We start from the raw sequence: 21,270 nt of genomic DNA, 5'->3' as shown, positions 1-21,270 counted from the left end.
TTTTGCATCAGTGCGCTTTGCGTGTGGCATGTGTTTTACAAGCACTTTTTTTTTTTCAATGTAATTGATGCGTGAAACACGGACAGCACACGGATATGCGTTTGTGTGCTGTCCGTGGTTTCCACGCACCCATTGACTTCAACAGGCGGCTAGGTGTGTGAAACGCACCAATATAAGACAAGCAGGGAGTTTCACGCAATGGACACATGCTGCGTCATAAACGACGCATGTGTGAATGGCCCAATTGAAATCAGTCAGTGTGCTGTGCGTTGTTTCAACGCACAGCACACGGACGAGTATCGCGCTGAATGAGCCTTTAGTCGTCCAACTCCAGCAGTATAAGGCCCTGTTCACACAGAGATTTTTGACACGTTTGACGCGGAAACCGCGCCAAAAAACTGCCAAAAATGCCTCCCAGTGATTTCAATGGGAGGCCGAGGAGTTTTTTTGCCGCGAGCGGAAAAACAGTCTTGCGGTAAAAAGAAGCGTCCTGCCCTATCTTCGGGTATTTATGCCTCGGACCTCCCATTGACATCAATGGGAGGCAGAGAAAGCGTATTTCGCGGCGTTTTTTGCCCGTAGCACTCAATGGGCGCTGCGAAAATCGCGGAAAACGCCGTGCAGGCAGGTCAAAATCTGCCTCAAAATCCCAAACGGAATTTTGAGGCAGAATTTTCCTCCTGCAAAAAATTCCGTGTGAACAGGGCATTAAAGAGACTGTCGCCACATTAGAAGTGCCCTATCTCCTATATAAGGAGATGGGCACTATAATGTAGGTGACAGTAATGCTTTTTATTTAAAAAAATCTATTTTGAACCACTTTATGAGCGATTTTTAGCTTTATGCTAATGAGTTTCTTAATGCCCAAGTGGGCGTGTTTTACTTTAGACCAAGTGGGCGTAGTACAGGAGGAGTGTATGACGCTGACCAATCAGCGTCATGCACTTCTCTCCATTCATTTACACTGCAGATAGCGATATAGCTATATCGCTATGTGCAGCTACATACACAAACACTAACATTACTGTAGTGTCCGGATAATGAATATACATCACTACCAGCCTGGACGTGATGTGTATTCAGAATCCTGACCACTTCTGAATCTTTTCTGTGAGATTCCAGCAAGGCAAGCGTAATCTCGTTTGAAATGACAGATTACATCGTAATCTTGCGACATTACGCTTGCCTTGCTGTAAATCTCAGAGACGCTACAGACATGTCAGAATTCTGAATAAACATCACCTCCAGGCTGGTAGTGATGTATATTCATTATCCGGACACTGCAGTAATGTTAGTGTTTGTGTATGTAGCTGCACATAACGATATAACTATATCGATAGTGCAGTGTAAATGAATGGAGAGAAGTGTATGACGCGGATTAGACCAAGTGGCCGTTGTACAGAGGAGTGTATGACGATGACCAAAGTAAAACACGCCCACTTGGGCATTAAGAAACTCATTAGCTTAAAGGACCAGTGTCACGGCAAAAACATTTTTTAGATCAATTTGCTTTTAGTGTTTTATTAAAACAATTTTTTTTTATTTATTTGTGTGTTTGTGTTTTACTTTTTTTTATTTTTTCACTTTTTCTGGTCCATGGGGGCTGCCATTTTTTTTTCCATCTCTGTATGTGTCAATTAACGACACATACAGACATGGAATACGGCAGCTACAGTCCCATAGTGAATGCGAACGGGGCCCGTTCCATCCACTATACTGTACGCCGTCTGTGTGGGAACGGCGCATGCGCCGCTCCCACACAGTCCAAATTGAACTGTGCGGCGTCCAGCGCCATTTTCTTGTGGACCGGAAGTCGCGGCCGGACAGTAAGATTACTACTTGCGGTCGCGGCTTCCGGACTTGTGCACTTGGAGCGGAGGTAGCAGACGGAGCGGACGGACCGGAGGGAGCGGCGGCGGCAGGAGCAGGTAAGTTAGGTCTGTGTATGTAAGTGTTTTACTGTGTGTTTACTACTGTATGTTAACCTACTACACTGTGTGTTAGCTCAAAAATTGGCGACACACAGTGTAGGAGGTTTGACCGTTCAATCCCCTCGTTTCTCCCGGCACTAGCCAGGATAAAGGAGGGGGATTCTGAGAGCTCACTAGAGCGAGTGAGTATTCCCAAATTTTGCAGCATAAAGCAATGTGGTTGCTTTACCACATGCAATGCTGCAATTTTGGGAATTGCTCCATCTAGTGACCAGCGCTGGGAAATATAAATTAGAATCTAATTTATAATATTTCCTGACTCGTGAAAAAAATTAGAACAATGTAGAGCAACCCATACACTAATTGTTTAACTAAAAAAAAAAAAAAAATTTTTTCTAGGGACACATTTCCTTTAAAGCTAAAAATCCTTCATAAAGTGGTTTCAAATAGATCGATTTTCGAAATAAGAATTACTGTCACCTACATTATAGCGCCAATCTTCTTATATAGGAGATTTTTGAGATGATTCAGGAAAAAGGACCACCGGCGCTGCTAAGTAGGATGTCGAGGCAATGAAATAAATAAATAATATTTATTTGTAAAGACAGGGCTACGCGTTTCGACGCCGGACCGGCGTCTTCATCAGGCCAAACTCAATCATCTCAAATATCTACCTTGACAGCAAAACACTTTTGCATGTGTACGGACCTGGCTGCAGCTTCTTGCTTTTTTGATACCTACCGGTATCCATTCTCCAAGGTGAGCAATTTTCTTGTGGTCATATTGCTCACTATACTCCCTCGCTTTATTGCACTATGTGGCGCCGTGTCTTGTTTTTATCTTTCTAACTTAGTATATAGGAGATTGTCACCACATTATAAGTGCCCTGAGTCTCTATAAACTCGAAGGCCTTATTCACACCGGGCGTCACATGGACCTATTTAATTTAACACGGCCGTTGTTTAAATGGACCATGTGATGGGTCCGTGAGAATATAGGACATGTCCTATTTTTTCATCATTCACGCATCCCTCCATAGACTCTAGTCTATGGGGGGGGGATGCACCTCAGACAGGCGTTTTTCACGTCCGAGATGCGCAACGCCCGTCTGAATCTAGCCTAAATCACAGCTGGAAATACTACAAGAAGTCAAAAAAGGCTTAGCAGTCCATGTAAAAAAATCAGGCACTGCTAAATTTTTTTACTGATACTGGCTTCTAATAGACAGGTAAAGTAACCAAATGTAATAAAAAAAATATGTACTGCAAAAGCTACATAAAATAAACTGCCTATCAGTAAGGGAAACCATCTGAACAACGAGTATAACAAACTTTTCTGCAATATATCCCTTTAGGGTATGTTCACACGGCTTATTTTCTGCCGAAAAATCGGAAGCATAAAAAAAAAAAAAAAAAAAAATGCCCACGAATAAAAAGTGCATGTCACTTCTTGAGCGGTTTTTGGAGCCATTTTTCATAGACTATTGAAAAACAGCTCCAAAAACTGCTGTAAAAAACGCGAGTTTGCTTAAAAAAACGTCTGAAAATCCAGAGCCGTTTTCCCTTGAAAACAGCTCCGTATTTTGAGACGTTTTTTATTTTGTGTGCACATACCCTTAAAATGCACAACTAGACTCATTTGCCATAGTGGCACATGACCATATTTTTCACCCGTAATTACGGGCCCATTAATTTCTATAGGCTACGGACTGTCACGATCTGTGGGTATGTGGACCCAATAGGCCGCACCGGGGAGGCAGGTAGCCAGAGTACCCAATTAATACAAAGTTCAGCACAAGGGTACCTGAATAGTACAGACCGTCGCAGTGGCTAGGCAGAGATGGAACTTCAGCCGGCAGATGATGCAAAGCGTGGCATATGACACCAGACGTGGTAAACGGCACAACACGACTCCAACACTATAGAGGGCACAGGAACGAATACAGCAGGGCACAGGAACGAATACAGCAGGACCATTTTCAAGACTAACAGAGGAATACAAACGCTCAGGCAAAAAGTGAAAGGGCAGGGCCCTTTTTATAGTCCAGGGATCTGGGACGAGTTAGTTCATTCTTAACATGTGCGCACACTGGCCCTTTAACGCCGGAAGCGCGCGCACCCTAGTGGTCACTGCAGGACAGGACGGCCGCATGTGATGGCATCTCAGGAGAGGAAGACATCGGCAGGCTGAAAGGGGTCTGCGACCGCAGCCGTTACAGTACCCCCCCCTTACACCCCCCCTTCTTGGGTCCAGAGCGAGAAGGGAATTTCTTCATGAGGGTAGTGGCATTAAGATTTTCTTCTGGCTCCCAGGACCTCTCCTCAACACCAAACCCACTCCAATCCACTAAATAGAAAGTCCCTTCTCCTACATCCTTGGGCAGCGTGGGCGACCAGAAATGACGAGTTATCAAATCTCGAGTCTTACGAACACCCACGTGTACAGCCGGTTGGAGCAGTGTCCCCAGCGAAGGATTCTCCTCCTGTCTGCCAAAACGCACAGAAGTCCTCCCCGGAGGGATGTCTCTAACTTGCAGAGGATTAGACGTAATAATGCAGGACGGTTTACTTAGTACGGTTGAAAAAAAAAAGACATGTCCATCAAGTTCAACCAAGGGATGGGAAAAGGGAAGGTAAAAATTTCTACACATAGAACAAAAAAATATTAGCTCCTAGGAAATTATCTAAGCCTTTTTTAAAACCATTTACTGTCCCTGCTGTGACCAGCTCCTGCGGTAGGCTATTCCATAAATTCACAGTTCTCACGGTAAAGAAGGCTTGTCGCCTCTGCAGGTTGAACCTTTTTTTTCTCCAGACGGAGGGAGTGCCCCCTTGTATTTTGGGGGGGTTTTACATGGAACAGGATTTCACCATATTTTTTGAAGGCTAAATAGATTTAGTTCTTTTAATCTTTCCTCATAACTTAGATTCTCCATGCCCCTTATTAGCTTCGGAACAGAATTGCACCTGCACCAACAGAAGAAGTGTCCACCTCCAACGAGAACGGTCGAGAGACGTCAGGATGATGGAGGATTGAGGCGGAGGTAAAAGCACTCGAGGCTATTAAATGCAGATTCTGCCTCTGGAGTCCACACCCTCCTTGGTAAGGGCAGACATGGGAGCAGTCAGTGATGAGAAGTTTGGGATAAACTGCCGGTAGAAGTTAGCGAATCCAAAAAAACGCTGTATGGACGGCAGGCACAGAGGGCGTGGCCATTCCAGGACGGACCTTACTTTCTCAGGGTCCATCTTGAGACCTTGATCTGAGAAGACGTAGCCCAGGAATGGCAGAGAATTTTTCAAAGACGCACTTCTCCAGCTTGTCATACAGACGATTCCCCCTTAGGCCTTATTCACACGAACGTGAAAATCACGCGCGTCGCACGGACCCATGTTAGTGAATGGGGCCGTTCAGACAGTTCGTGATTTTCACGCAGTGTATGTCCGCTGCGTAAAAATCACGACATGTCCTAAACTTGGCAGTTTTTCGCGCCTCACGCACCCATTGAAGTCAATGGGTGTGTGAAAATCACGCACGGCACACGGAAGCACTTCCGTGACGCGCGTGATTCGCGCAAGAGTAGATAAAGGAAAAAATAAAAGCACTTCCTTCCTTTTTCTAAACTTCCAATCCGCGTGTCATAAGCATGGCATATGCGTGAAAATCACGCAGCACATACTGACACACGCAAAAAAAACCTCAGCTTTTTTTGCGCGCGCAAAACGCACACGTTCGTGTGAATAAGGCCTTAATCGTAGTAGAACTTTTTTTTTTTTCCTTTATCAAAGATTTTTATTTTGAAAATATACAAAACATAACAGCATACACATGGTTTCATAAATTTGCAAAATTCACACACAGTGCAATATAACCACTTCAATATCGCATAAAATATACAAAGACATAGAAACAACAGTAGGAGGTAACCTCCTAATCAGTAAGCAAAAACTAAATAAGAATGCAATGAGAATAACAATACCATAAGTGCAGCAAAGATAGTGCATTATTTAGGGAAGCCAGTCCCCACAGTTGGATAAAAATTATCGCATATAAGTGCACATTATACATCAGATTAACACAGACACAAGACAACAAGGGGAAACACATACAGACCTAGCACGCAAAAGGTAGGCTTATATAGGTGTTCAAAAGAGGCCATCCAGCCAGAAAGGTAGATCATTACCACCCCGGAATCCAGACCACACTGCCCAAGTGCGGACAAAGAGCTCAGCTTTACCCTGATCAGCAGACATCAACTCCTCCATCCTCATAATTCCGTTCACCTCCATCACCCATTCCTTCAAGGAAGGTACAGTGCTGGACTTCCAATGACGAGGAATCACTGTTCTTGCTGCGGTCAAAAAATGCAGAAAGACACTCTTTTTGAGGTGTGGGAGTGATCCAGGAACCATGGAAAGTAAGCCAATGGAGGCCGAAGTCTGAACCTCAGTATGAAAAAGTTAGTTACCAAGATCAAAAATTTTTCCCCAAAAGGGACGAAGCTTGGGACAATCCCACCAAATGTGCAGCATGGTTCCAGGAGCCTCCCCACACCTCCAGCACTCATCAGATACATCAGGGAATATCCTATGCAGCAAAGAAGGACAGCGGTACCATCTGGTGAGAATCTTATAATTTTTTTCCTGGGCAAAGCACGAGGTCGGTAGCTTATGCGCCAGGAAGAAAGATGTGCCCCACTCCTCAGCAGAGTGTCGAGTCCCCAATTCCTCATCCCATGCGGTAGTGAATGTCAGCTGAGAGTAATCGTATTTAGGTAGAAGGATCCCGTGTAAATAGGACAACACATGAGAGGGGGCAGTAGTCAACAACAAGTAGTGCTCCAGAGGAGTCTTATCCTGCAACAATACAAGACTGTCGCCCATGGAAGAAAGATAGGAGCGCAATTGAAAATAGGACCACCAAACCGGACGTCCCCCCGGGCAGGCCTCAGATACAACAGACTGTGACAAGATTGTACCCTCAAGTGTAAGAGTCTTAGCCAAGAAACCACCGTCCTGTCTCTCCCAACAGAGGAATGTGTCCACACCCACCGCCGGAGGGAAGGAAGGATCATCAAAAAGAGGAGTTAGAGGACCTGGACGGTGAACAATGTCCATCGTAGCAATGATCCGCTCCCAGACTACAAGAAACGGACATGTGAGGGAAGGCAGAGAAGATGAAGGTCGCTGAAGAGCAGACAACCAAGGCAGAGGCGACAGTGCTAGGGGAGACATAGCCTTCTCAATGCGCACCCATTGCTTACCCGTACCTGAGCGGAACCAGTCTACCAATCGCATGAGGACCGCAGCTTGGTGGTAGCGTTTAAAATCCGGCAATCCTGCCCCCCCCCCTCCACTTTCAGCCGACTGAGGACAGCAAAACGAACACGAGGCTTAGAGAAGCCCCAAACAAATTTTGTTATGGCCCTATGTAAGGTTTTGAAGAAGCCCGTTGGAATTATGATAGGGACGGTTTGGAATATGTATAGGAATTTGGGCAGAATGTCCATTTTAACCGCGTTAATGCGCCCAAACCACGATATGCGGTTCCCACCATATGACAGTAAATCCTTCAAGGTGCGCTGCAGAATTGGTGTGTAATTCAAAGCGAACAAATCCGACTGTTGTGTGGGAATATGCACCCCCAAATATTTTAGAGATTTAGATTGCCATTTGAACAGGAAAACACGAGCGAGATGGGTGGCTAGAGCAGTATCGAGAGATATATTCAATGCCTCCGATTTAGAATAGTTGACTTTAAAATTACTCAAAATGACCAAATCGCTCAAATTCCCCGGTCAAAGATCGCAAGGAAATCATGGGAGTCGTAATGTACACAAGGAGATCATCGGCATACAATGCTAGTTTGTGATGTTTTGCGCCAACACAGACGCCATTAACATTAGGGTTGTTCCGCAGTGCCACGGCCAGGTGTTCCATGACCAAAACATAGAGTAAAGGTGAGTGGGCACCCCTGTCTTGTGCCATTAGTAATAGACAAAGTCAGATAACAAACCATTAACTCGAACCCGGGCCGTAGGCCCATGATATAATGCCATAATCCTATCCACCATAGTGGCGCCAAGGCCAACCTGTGTCAGGACACTACGGAGAAACACCCAATGTACCCTGTCAAAAGCTTTTTCAGCATCGACCGAGAGTAAACACATCGGTATCTTATGGGATTGGAAGTATTATGTTAAAAGGAGGGTCTTGTTAGTGTTGTCCCGCGCTTCCCTACCACGCACAAACCCCACCTGGTCATCCGTGACCAGATCGTGTAAGAAAGGCGAGAGTCGAGAGGCCAGCAACTTCGCAAAAATCGTAACATCTACATTTATCAATGATATTGGTCGAAAATTTGCGAACGACGTCGGATCCTTACCCGGTTTTGGTAAAAGGGTAATATGAGCCTCAAGGGACTGAGGTGCAAAGGGACACGAGGAAGACACTGAATTAAAAACTTTCGTCAAGAACGCAGCCAATTGATCCTTAAATGTCTTGTAGAATTTATTATTAAACCCATCGGGTCCCGGACTTTTGCCCAAGGCGGAGTCTCGAATAGAGCGCACCACTTCAGTTTCCAAAAAATCTTCCTCAAGTTCCAAGGCCTCCCCGTCCCCCAATGACGGCAACGCAGTGTCGCACACATACCGGTCTATTTTATCCCGCAACGCATCCGCCTGCATATCCTTAAAATGACCTTTAAGATTATATAATGCCGAGTAATACTGTCTGAAGCAATCAGTGATGCCCACCGGATCATGAACCTCACCGCCCGAGGGAGAAGTAATTTTAGGGATATACGACGCCTGGGTGCGAGGATGTAGTATCCGTGCCAGAGATCTGCCACATTTGTCTGCAAATTCGTACGAATGTTTTCGCATACGGTCCCTGAATCGAGCGTGTGACTGGTATATCAGAGAACGCAAGGATTCTCTCGCTGTAGTAAGTTCCGCAAATATCTGTGAGGAAAGCACACGCTTATGACAGGATTCAAGGTCCCGTATCTGAGCAAGGAGCCGCGCAATGGCTACCCTTTTTTCCCGCTTCAAACGAGCCCCATGTTGCATCAGGACTCCCCTTACTACACACTTTAGCGCCTCCCACTGTAATGGTAATGGGGTGGTGTCACGTGTACGTACCTCAAAAAAACCGGTTAGCGAGTACTTAAGGGCTGACACACACACTGAGTCACGCAATAAATTATCGTTACGTTTCCAAGATTGGAAATTGGGTACCGAACTAGGAAACGTGAGTGTCAGAAATACAGGGGCATGATCCGACCAAACCATAGGGCCCACCAAGAGGTAGGATGCCAGGTAAGCAAATGGTGGCTAATAAGAAAGGCGTCCAGCCTACTGTACATATTGTGTAGCGGGGAGAAGTAAGTATATTCTCTTACCTGAGGATGCAGAATCCTCCACACGTCAATCAATTGCATGGAATGCATCACAGTTTTCAAGGTTCCCAAGTGGGACTTCAGAACAGCAGACCTGCCCGAGGAGGTGTCAAGCCTGGAATCGAACGTCAGGTTAAAATCACCGCCCACAATCAAAACTCCCTCCGTGAACTCCTCCAATTTCCGCAAATACCCGCAGCACAGTCGCGCCTGATCCTGATTGTGGAGGTACACATTAGCCAATGTGAACAGCTTATTCCGAATAGACAGTTTAAGAAACACATACCGACCACCTGGGTCAACCAGGACGTCTACCAGTTTATGAGAGAGTGACTTGTGAATACATATACTAGCGCCCTTGGACTTGGATTCCGGGTTGGCACTGTGGAACCAGACTGGATAATAACAATTTGTAAACTGTGGAGTGTGGCCCACCTGAAAATGAGTCTCCTGTAAAAACAGGATATTTACACGCTCTTTGTGCATGTTGTACAATATCTGCAAGCGTTTTTCCGGGACATTAAGCCCTCTAGCATTAAAGGTACAGACTTTCAACTGTGCCATCTCCAACGCCCGTAGGTCTAGCAAGTCAAGAAATGTGCTACCACAATGAAGAGGACAAGACAGACAAGGAAGGGAGACACGACAACAAGGACAAACAAGCGGGTGAAACAAGCACCCACTCCTTGATCTAATCAAGGAGAAATAATCCAATATACACCGGATATAACCAGTGAGACCCTAAGAGGAGAAGTGTCAGGACAAGGTCTAGCCAGCGCCCCGCACCCCCCAACCCAGCAATTTTTATACAGCAGATAACGATATAACAGAAAAGAAAAGAAAACCAAGGCACTTAGAATAATACCCAAAAATAATTAAATAAGAATATACATTGTTAGTAGGGCCCTAAAGAAACCCCAGCAGAGAACACCCCTGAATACATTCATTGTCAGCATAAATGTACAAACAGGTTAGCAATAAAGAAAAATAATAAAAATAAACATTCACGATTGTGGCATATTAACAGCAATCAACCGACATCAGTAGCCACCAGGTCTCCAACAGCAATCACCTAAAACATAATGCAGACCCACACAGTAATGACCACATGTAACTCCGAATATAATTGCCTCAGCTGATGAACACAATAACCATTGTAATTAGGCTCCGACAGCAGGCTGCAATTAGGAGACATTAAAAGGGCATCACATCGGCTCCGCAGGACGACCATCAAGACCCCTCATAGGAGAAGCAGGAGAACGACCACGCCTGCGTGATCGTGGACGCGGCGGCGGGATGGGAACATAAGGCCAATCCGGGAGAGAGACTCTAGGCAAACGGAGCGCAGCGCAGAAATCCGGAACATCCCCCGGGTCACGAACACTCAGCAGTGCCCCGTCCCTGCAACTGAAAGGGGTGACCCCAGGAATAGGAGATCTCATGTTCTCTCAAGATGTCCAGTAAAGGACGTAGCACTCGGCGCTTGTCCAGAGTCATCCTGGACAAATCAGGCAGCAGCTGGATCTGGACTCCCTGTAATAAAACCTCACCTTTATCCCGTGCCTTCCTCATAATCTGCTCCTTAAGAGAAAAGAAATGGACACGGCATAGCACATCTCTAGGCCTATCAGGATCCGGGTTACGCGGGCCTAGAGTCCTGTGAGCTCTATCCAGCTCCAGAGGATCATCAGCAGGGCGCCTGAGTAATGAATTAAACAGAGACTGTAGAGCAGCAATGAGTTGACCCGGAGAGATATCATCAGGGATGCCCCGAAGCCGAATATTATTACGGCGATTCCGATTCTCATGATCCTCAGCAAGGTTAAATAATGCGTGAATCTGATGAGAGTGTTGATCCAATCGGTCGGAAAGAGAAACTTGTTGCTGTGTAATACCAGAAACATCGCTTTCCATCCGCTGTACTTGATCGGACAATTGAGATAAATTGGTAGTAAGAGATTGTATCTCTGATTTATACGTTGTCTCAAGACGGTTTACATAACGTTCCATGTCCTGTTTAGTGGGCAATGCTGATAACTGTTGTCTCAGGCCCTGTAAATCATCCCCTAGGACAGCAGAACCACCTATATGAGAGGAGGGATGAACAGCCATATCTCTGGGAGAGGTAGAAGGCAACATTGCAGGCCCCAGCACATGAGGGGAGGATAAGGGAGAAACCCGGCCGCCATGACAGGCACCACGTGGCGAGCAGTCCTGCGCAGGCAGCGCCATCTCAGCCCCAGAAGAGCACGGCTCAATCCCATCCAGCAGGGAGGGAAACTGCCCCTGAGAGCCCAATATCGAGGGGAAGGTACTAGCGGTACCTGATGCAGCAGCGCCGGCCGCAGATGATAGCCCCTCTGGAAGCGAAGTCCCGGAGCCATCTCGCCTCCCCTCCAGCGGCGCCATCTTAGATGATGTTCCAGCTGCAGCGTCGGTCAGAAATCTCTGGATGGAGCCGGCTGAAGACATCTGCCGTGTACAGTAAGGAGTCCCCGTGGAGGCCTTGGATTTCCTGACCATCAGGGTGATAAAATGATGCTTATTAATGTGCTTATGATCGGGTTAGGGAAGTGCAGGAACGGAGCTCTCAAGCAGCACGTCTGGTCAGCACCATGTCCAAGCCACGCCTGAAATCGTAGTAGAACTTGATGGACATGCCTTCGATGAGTCGTCCGATCTGGAAAGAAAATATCATCAAGATAGACCACAACACAGACAGAGGTGGTCCCGGAAGATATTGACGAATTTCTGGAAGACCGCGGGAGCGTTACATAGACCGAAGAGCATCACCAGGTATTCGTAGTGCCCATCTCGAGAGTTGAATGCCCTCTGCTCGTCACCTTGACGAATTCGGCTGAAATTGTAAGATCCACGCAAGTCTAGTTTCGAGAAAATCCTCGCTCCTCATATAAGGTCAAAGCTTGGATATTAGAGGCAACGGGTATTTGTTCTCGACCGTGATCTGGTTGAGACCACGGTAGTCAATGCAGGGTGGAAGAGATCACTCTTTCTTCTTAACGAAAAAGAGCCCGGGCCCGGCCGGGGAGGATGACTTTCGTATGAAACCCCTCTCCAGATTTTCCTTGATATAGGCCGACATGGATTGAGTCTCTGGCAAGGAGAGAGGATACACCCGTCCACGGGGGCGGGGGAGGGGAGTATCTGGAATCCGATAAACCGGACAGTCGTAAGACCGGTGTGGAGGAAGCATCTCAGCCTCCTTTTTGCTGAAGACGTCTGCAAACTGGGAAAAATGAGTAGGTGATCCCGCTAACGTCTGAGGCAGAGGAGGCTGGATGGGATGGATCCGTAACACGCAGAGGTGTGAACATTTAGGACCCCATTGGAGAACTTCTCGGGAATTCCAATCCAGGACTGGAGCATGCGACCGGAGCCAAGGCAGGCCCAGTAGAACCGGTTTGACTGCTTTAGGCAAGACAAGGAAGGTAATCAGTTCAGCATGAAGGACTCCAACTTGGAGCTTCAGTGGCTTGGTTTCAGACACGGTCGGATCGGGCAATTAATACAAAGTCCAGCACAAGGGTACCTGAATAGTCCAGGCAGTCGCAGTGGTTAGGCAGAGATGGAACTTCAGACGTTAGATGATGCAAAGCGTGGCAGATGACACCAGACGTGGCATAACACAGCAGATAAGGTAATTGGCACAACACAACTTCAACACTTTAGAGGGACACATTAACACTGGGAACAAGAAACGACTAAGGGACCAATTGCAAGACTAACAGAGGAATACAAACAACGCTTAGGCAAGGAGTGAAAGGGCGGGGCCTTTTTTATAGTCCAGGGATCTGGGACTAATTAATTCATTCTTAAAAGGGAATGTGTCTCTAGAAAAAATTTTTTTTTTTCATTAAACAGTTAGAACAATGTGTAATCATGTATATACTAATTTTTTCACAAGTCAGGAAATATTATAAATTAGATTCTAATTTATAACATTTCTATGTGCTGGTCACTAGAGGGAGCAATTCCCAAAATTGCAGCATTGGCATGTGGTAAAGCAACCTCATTGCTTTATGCTGCAAAATTGGAGAAGACACACTCGCTCTAGTGTGCTCAATTAATCCCCTTCCTTTATCGTGGCTAGTGCCAGGAGAAAGGAGGGGGTTGAATGTTCAAACCTCCTACACTGTGTGCCGCCATTTTTTGAGCGAATGCACAATGTAGTAGGCTTACATACAGTGGTAATCACACAGTAAAACACGAACATACATACACATCACATACACAAACATAACTTACCTGCTCCTGACGCTGCTCCCTGCGCTCCTAGTCCTTGCTTCTGAACATATGTCCGGAAGTAGTCATCTTACTGTCTGGCCGCGGCTTCCAGTCCACATGAAAATGGCGCTGGATGTCGCTCGGCTAAAGACATTCCTTTTGGACTGTGTGGGAGTGGCGTATGCGCCATTCCCACACAGACGGCGTACACCATAGTGAATGGAACGGCTCCCGTTCGCATTCTCTATGGGGATGTATGTGCCGTATTCCATCTCTGTATGTCGTTAATCGACACAGATGAAAAAAAAATGGCAGCCCCCATAGTGAAGTAAAAGTAAGAAAAAAGAAAAGTAAAAAACACAAACACACTAAAAGCAAATTTATATAAAAAATAATTTTTTTGCGACACCTTCCCTTTAACATATGCGCACGCTGGCCCTTTAAGGCCGGGAGTGAGCTCGCTCACGCATGCACCCTACTTGTCACTGCAGGATAGGATGGCTGCATGTGCTGGCATCTCCGGAGACTAAAACGTCAGAAGGATGAAGGGGGTCTGTGACCGCGGCCGTTACACGGCCACCTTTCTGTATTTTTACGAACTCCCCATAGAAGTCTATAGGTGCTTCTGTAATTATGGAGGGCTCCAGATTTAGTCTGAGAAAACGGCGATAAACACCTGTGAACGCTGAAATGGCAGCCATTCCACGTGTTGCCATTGTTGAATCAGAAAGAAACAGCTGTATAGAATGCTTACCTACTTGACTTCTTTCTCAGTGTAGGAATATGGAGATAACCCTATCCCTCAAGTAACTCTATAATCAAATGTGGCGTGTCCAAAATGGGCACGGTTTCTTGAACATATGCCAATATGTTGATGGGTTAACTTGACGAATGGGTAAATTCACAGAGTAGCAGATGCATATTTTGTGTTGTTTTTGCTGTTTCGGTCAATAATGGTTGGTGTTGGTGGAAACTGCCCAGAAACATCTTGGTTAGGGTGTTCATACCAAACAGTTTTCAGTGCGCGGGCTAGGCCTATAGAGCAGTGAATCCCAACCACCGTGCCGCAGACCTATACCGGGCCGTGGATCATTTGGTACTGGGTCACAGTATCTTGTATACGCCCGGTGGCGGCAGGGAATTCCTGGCGAAAAACTGCACCAGGTTGTTGTTACAGTTTTTTTCCCCAAATGTTTGCTGCGGAGAACTGCTGAGCATTCAGACAGCCTGCTAGGGATGACTGTGACTGGCTGCAGCGACTTGAGTAAGTATAAGATATTTATTTTTTCTCAGTTGCAATTTTTGCGGCGGCGGCGTTGTGATTCCGCCGCAATAAATGCTACAACTGCTATTTGTTGTGGGTTTTACCTCCCCATTGAATTAAATACGGAAAATCTGCAACAAATGAGCAGCATTTAGACAAATACAATGGCCATGCTGTGGAATAAAATTCTGCACCGCAGGTCAATTTCTGAGCGTTTTTTCCGCTCAGTATTTACACAGTGTGTGGATGATATTCGCTTTAGCTAATCCACTTTGCTGCTACTGTATTTGCTGCGGATTTTCCGCAACAAATTCTGTTGCGGAAAAATTGCCGTATTCACGCAACGTGTGAACTAACCCGAAGGCTGGGTTCACACAACCTATTTACGGACGTAATTCGGGCGTTTTAGCCTCGAATTACGTCCGAAAATACGGCTCCAATGCGCCGCCAAACATCTGCCCATTCATTTGAATGGGCTTTACGATGTTCTGTGCCGACTGTCATTTTTTTTGACGCGCCGCTGTCAAAAGACGGCGCGTAAAAATGACGCCCGCGTCAATGAAAGGCCTGTCACTTCTTGAGACGTAATTGGAGCAGTTTTCCATTGACTCCATGGAAAAACAGCTCCAATTACGTCCGTAATGGACGCAGCGAAAAGCACCTGCACATGCCTTTGCGTCTGAAATTCCGGAGCGGTTTTCTCCTGAAAACAGCTCCGTAATTTCAGCAGTAACGGAGGCTGCCGTGTGAACGTACCCTAATACTGTTGCAAAATACAGCTGTGTGAATGAGTCCTAAAGGTACATGCACACAATGTCATTGAATCGCTGTTTATTACCACGATTACTGTGACACTGCAGCAAAATGCCACAGTTACACAAAAACCCTGGCGTTTAGCTGTAATCAACTGCAATTTCACTGCACCGTATGAACCTTCTCTGAAACAAATCATCCTGGTGATAGCTGATCTCCGCAGGTCTGGCTGCTGAAGCCTCTATCCATAATAGACGTCTAAGGCCCCATGCACACGAACGTGTTTTTGCGTCCGCAATTCCCCCGAAAATCCACGGGAGAATTGCGGACCCATTCATTTCTATGGTCCCATACACACTATCTGTGTTTTCACGGGTCCCCGCATGTCCGCAAATCCGTGCCGCACAAACTCAGGACATGTCTTATTATGGCCCGCAAATTCGATGCGGACATGCCCATAGAAGTCAATGGGCCCGTGGAAAATGTGGGTACACCTCCGGTGTGTCAACCGCAGTTGGCGGATTTGCGGAAGTGTTGCTAGGCTACGACCGGGAATTTGTTCTGTCGTCATCCTGTTTTACCTAGGCTTTTTTTTTTTTTTATCCGCATTTTGCGGATTACATACGGATGAACTGCGGATTACATACGGATGAACTGCGGATTACATACGGATGAACTGCGGATTACATACGGATGAACTGCGGATTACATACGGATGAACTGCGGAGGACATTTCACGGAACACGGTCCTGGAATTTGCGGACCAGAAAAACACTACGGTCGTGTGCATGAGGCCTTACGATTGCAGGTGGCCACACATGTATTAAAACACAGCATCCATTAAAGGGAACCTGTCAGTAGGTTTGGAGACACTAAACCACCAGAACATCGTTATGCAGCTGGAGTTTAGTGCCCACAATAAAAATGGGGTTAGTAAAGTATATTACAACTTACCGAGGGGACTCCGGCGGCATCGAGCAAATGTGCATTGCTCACATGAATAGCGACATGTTGTTGGTTTAGCGGCTCCAAACCTACTGACAGGTTCCCTTTAAAATGAACGGGCGACAATGTAAAACATGGTTGTGCCACTAACACAAATAACGCATATGGGCAAAAGTTGCTTAGGGCAGGTTTACAGGCAGCAGATTCCTTGCAACTAAACAATCTCGACCATACATCTGAATGGGATTCATTCCGCAGGATGAGCACGTGATTATTACAAACTCCGTTCAGATGCATGGTCCAGATTTTTAGCAGTCTCAAATGTCTGCAACAATTTGCTGTGTGTGAACTTACCTTGAGTCAGAGTTACTTTACATGCCTAGCTATGGAATATATGGGAGCCTTGGGTTTTCACTTTGAAGAAGATTATACAATGGCTTTCAAACACGATCTAGAAGATTTACACAACTAAGGCTCCGTTCACATCTGCGCTAGGGATCCGTTCGCGCTGCATAGACCAGGAGACCTGCAGGGGGATCTCCTCCAGATTGGGCAGGGCTAGGAGTGGGGCTAGAGGCGTGGCTTAAAGTTCAAAAAATATTTGTCCCTCCTTCGATCTTTGGGAGGTATGACATGTCACTGCTGAAAGTACAGGTGGCTGTGACAAGCCACACTTCTACAATAGTCTTATAATAATGCCATCAGATTGTTAACTACAAGTATCATTTGACATTTTTTCCCCTAATAGTTTTCAACTAATCCCATTAAACCAAAGTTTAACAAGAGCAAATTCCTCAATTCAATTTACTGTGGTTACCTATAAAAAAAAAAAATAAGAAAAAGTATAAAACTATGTTGCAAACTTTTATGACCAGGAGGGCAGCGAAACACGGGGAAAAGAACCTCCCCAGCTGGTTTTACTAGTTATGTCCTGATAAACATTCCACCGAAACTCACCCTGCAGGCACAGAATGGGCACAGCAAACTGCACGGAGATGGTATTCAGACTGGGATTGATAAAGGTGACCATGCAGGTTAGACAGGGGGGTCAGTGTACCAGTCCAGTCTGAAGTTTAGATTACAGTAAGGCTGGGACTAGACTTGTTTGTAGTGAGCGATAAACCGCTGTCCATACAAACTCATTCAATAGTTTGGGGATTTCAGAGCTACACACTTGTCAGGAGCGATTTCAAGCTACTCAATGCATTGTGATTTATTTTGTAGCGAGCGATAAAAAGGTCTAGGTCTAGTCCCAGTCTGAGGGGTGGGATCACATTGGAGGTGGTCTCAGAACTATAGGTTTGGCACGCAGCATGTCAGGAACTTTTGTTTAACTAGTCTATTTGCATAAGGAGGGAAAGCTTCTCAAGTGGAGCGGTCAACCTCACTGCCCACAGGAGGTGTACATAAGGGAAGGGTGGCATGATTTACTGCACTGCCCAACGACTAGGGGGCCCACAGGAGGTGTACATAAGGGAAGGGTGGCATGATTTACTGCACTGCTCAACGACTAAGGAGCCCACCAGGAGGTGTACATAAGGGAAGGGTGGCATGATTTACTGCACTGCCCCACAGGAGGTGTACATAAGGGAAGGGTGGCATGATTTACTTCACTGCCCAACGACTAGGGGGCCCACAGGAGGTGTACATAAGGGAAGGGTGGCATGATTTACTGCACTGCCCCACGACTAAGGGGCCCACAGGTGGAAATAAGCAGTAAACTAGGAAATCTAGGTTTATGGAGGTACCAAGAACTGGACAAACGCGAGATGAATTATTGATCATTTGGGCAGGGATTTTCTGGATTTCTCATCTGTAATCCCATTGACAATATTAAGCTACATTCAGACAAGCGTATCCGATATTTGCGCATTAAAAAAAACCGCACCATTTTTCCTACATTTCATGTCCATTGCGTATCCGTGTTCTTGGCGTGTGGCATGCGTTTTCACGTCTGTGCAAGCACTTTTATTTTTAACATTTCTCTGTGTTTCAAGCATCAAATACATAGAAAAGCAGACCGCACTCAGATGTCGTCAGTGTGCTGTCCGTGGTTTTCACGCACCGATAGACTTCAATGGGCGACGAGGTGCGTGAAACCGCAGCACTACAGGGAGTCTCGCGCAACGGGCACTCGCTGCCTGAAAACTCACGCATGTCTGAATAGCCCCATTGAAATCAACAGGTCCTTGTGCTGCACGTTATTTCAACGTACACGGACGAGAAATACGCTCGTTTGAATGAGCCCTTACGCTCAGCGTTACGTGGTTGATAACAGAGAACACTAGATTGCATTCAACTATACTACAAATAAAGATAAGATAGCCTTTTCTTCCCAATGAATAGCAAATAATACACGAACAAACGTAAAGATGCGGCTTGCATCAGGTGACCCCAACAAATCTGCTGCACCTTAAAAAGCATTCCCACGCCTCAATACAAATTCACAAGAAATACGTTCCTAGTTATCGGTTTCTTGGAAAGCTGGGTGGCCACACTCCCAAATAGTATCGCCGGACACACCGGGAGGGCACCAGTAGACTATACAGATAGGTATACGGTAAAGGTGGTCTCCGTACCTGGCGAGGGTCCGTCAGCTCCGCAGTTGCTCGCTCTCTCTACAGGTGTCTCCAGTCACTGTGTATTTCCTGGTATCGCCTGAGACTCTCAGCCAGGTTAACCCTGTCTGTGCCATAGAGGACGCGCACATTCACGTTAACCCTTTCACTACGGAGCCGCTTTTAACACAATACAAGCTACACAAACAATCAATGGCACCAGAACGCTTTACCCCAAGATATACAGAGACGGATTTTAAAATGTCACACGTACAGATTTATTACTCAGTTTTTTTTAACGTTATTGCACACTTTACACAAGTCCTGGAATTATGTGGAATTATATAAGAGCACACGCACCAATATGTTTTTTATGCTTCTACTGAATAACTCGTTCTCTGTTTTGTCGGGAACTGTTTTTTTTTGTTTGTTTTTTGCCAATAGCAATGATGGCGGTCACGAGCTCCTAAACTCCGCCCAATTGTAAAAGGGAACCCTCCTGACTAGTGATGTAAAGCTCCGCACTACGTAATGACGTAAGAGACAAGACCTCCGGCGAAGCTGTCAAGAGAACGGCATAGAGGATAGAAGAGGATGGAGGAGCCCGAGGAGGAAGAGGGGTGCGGGGAGAGCCCGGCGCGGGCGGCCGGGGAGTCCGCAGCAGAGCTTGGTGAAGGTGAGACAGGATTTAGGCTTGGAGGGTATAGCAGTTGACGGCAGCGATAAACATGGGAGAATGCAGTGATGCCGGGGCTGTACGTCAGGTGGAAGTTAGAAATACCGGAGATCGGGGCATGGAATACGGAAGGGCATTGATCCAGCTGTAAAATGGCAAGCGAGGCCCACACGGCACCGGGCAGAATGAAACTTACGGCGAGACAGCTGTTCATCTCCATGTAATCCTTATGTTATCCTATCTATTTCCTATTTATTATCTATCTATCTCCCATCTATCTATCCATCTCCTTAATATGTATATCTCTCTTATAAGCTTCTGTTCTAGCTGACAAGTATGAGATTTAGGGACAAGGGTATTACAAATTGTAGTGAATGACATAACCATGTCCCTCTTTATCATTTGGAATGAAGTACCCGACTTGAAGACATGTCCGGGACCATGTATAGTGAAGCGGAGCAGCGGTGTCTTCAGATGTTCTCCTGCTTCTTATGACCTTCAGTTGCACTGGTTTGCCCATTAGGTTATGTTTTAGAGTCCCATTCAGTGGAGGATTCTATGGTGCACACAGGGGTCTCGTGCATGAAGACCCCTTGTAGAAAACTTCAACGCTGGGCCGCTTTCACATGGCAGTATTCTGCTTCAGTATTTGTAAGCAACAACCAGGAGTGGCTCCGTAAGGGTATGTTCACACGGCGGGGGTCCGTAACGGCTGAAATTACGGGGATGTTTCAGCCTGAAAACATCCCCGTAATTTCAGCCGTACCGGCATGTGCAGGCGCTTGAACGCCGCGTCAATTACGGCCGTAATTAGCGCTGCTATTCATTGGAGTCAATGAATAGCGGCTACAATTACGGCCAAAGAAGTGACAGGTCACTTCTTCTACGCGGGCGTCTATTTACGCGCCGTCATTTGACAGCGGCGCGTAAATATACGCCTCGTGTGAACAGACAAACGTCTGCCCATTGCTTTCAATGGGCAGATGTTTGTCAGCGCTATTGAGGCGCTATTTTCGGGCGTAATTCGGGGCAAAAACGCCCGATTTACGTCCGTAAATAGGCCGTGTGAACATACCCTAACACTGAAGAGGTGCCAATGTTCCTCCGTGTAGGTTCCACTCTTGGCTTTATCTTACAAATACTGACCAAAATACTGCTGTGTGAACGTGGCCTAAGGGTGCAGTCACACGCGGCGTATTTGCCTTCTTACAATGTAATCCTCTGGGAACATTTTTCCATTTGGACGTTGTAAAGTTTTTCACCGCATATTTTTGCGAAGCAGAGATACAAGCCACATATGCCCCGTGTGACTGCACCCTAAAACATGACGAGTGCCTGCATATTCTAATCCTATGTGTAGTTCTGGATGTTGTGTACTTACAGCTGCCTTCAATCCTCTAACCCATATGTCTTTATCAAAATGTAGGAATTTCCTCTCCCTCTTCCCATTCGTACTGCAGTCCGTTAGCATTTTTAATGAAGGAAGGCGTATGGGAG

The 21,270-nt window shown here is 46.2% G+C and overlaps 2 protein-coding genes across 2 annotated transcripts in view; one reads left to right on the top strand and one right to left on the bottom strand.

Annotated features, from left to right (window-relative positions):
• Window positions 1-19,192, bottom strand: part of TJP3 (tight junction protein 3) — a 78,631-nt gene extending 59,439 nt beyond the window's left edge. Inside the window, exon 1 of the mRNA XM_075864130.1 lies at window positions 19,119-19,192. The gene's annotated coding sequence lies outside the window, so the exon portion shown is untranslated. The remainder of the gene's footprint in view (window positions 1-19,118) is intronic.
• Window positions 19,193-19,608: 416 nt separating this feature from the next.
• LOC142760935 (phosphatidylinositol 4-phosphate 5-kinase type-1 gamma-like) overlaps window positions 19,609-21,270 on the top strand; it is an 87,422-nt gene continuing 85,760 nt past the window's right edge. Inside the window, exon 1 of the mRNA XM_075864114.1 lies at window positions 19,609-19,773. Coding sequence (XP_075720229.1) covers window positions 19,692-19,773 — 82 coding nt within the window. The 5' untranslated portion in view covers window positions 19,609-19,691. The remainder of the gene's footprint in view (window positions 19,774-21,270) is intronic.

Source organism: Rhinoderma darwinii, chromosome 1, assembly GCF_050947455.1.
Source record: "Rhinoderma darwinii isolate aRhiDar2 chromosome 1, aRhiDar2.hap1, whole genome shotgun sequence".
Classification (NCBI taxonomy): Eukaryota; Metazoa; Chordata; class Amphibia; order Anura; family Rhinodermatidae; genus Rhinoderma; species Rhinoderma darwinii.
The sequence above is the reverse complement of the archived record's forward strand: the minus strand, read 5'-3'. Positions and strand labels throughout refer to the sequence as shown.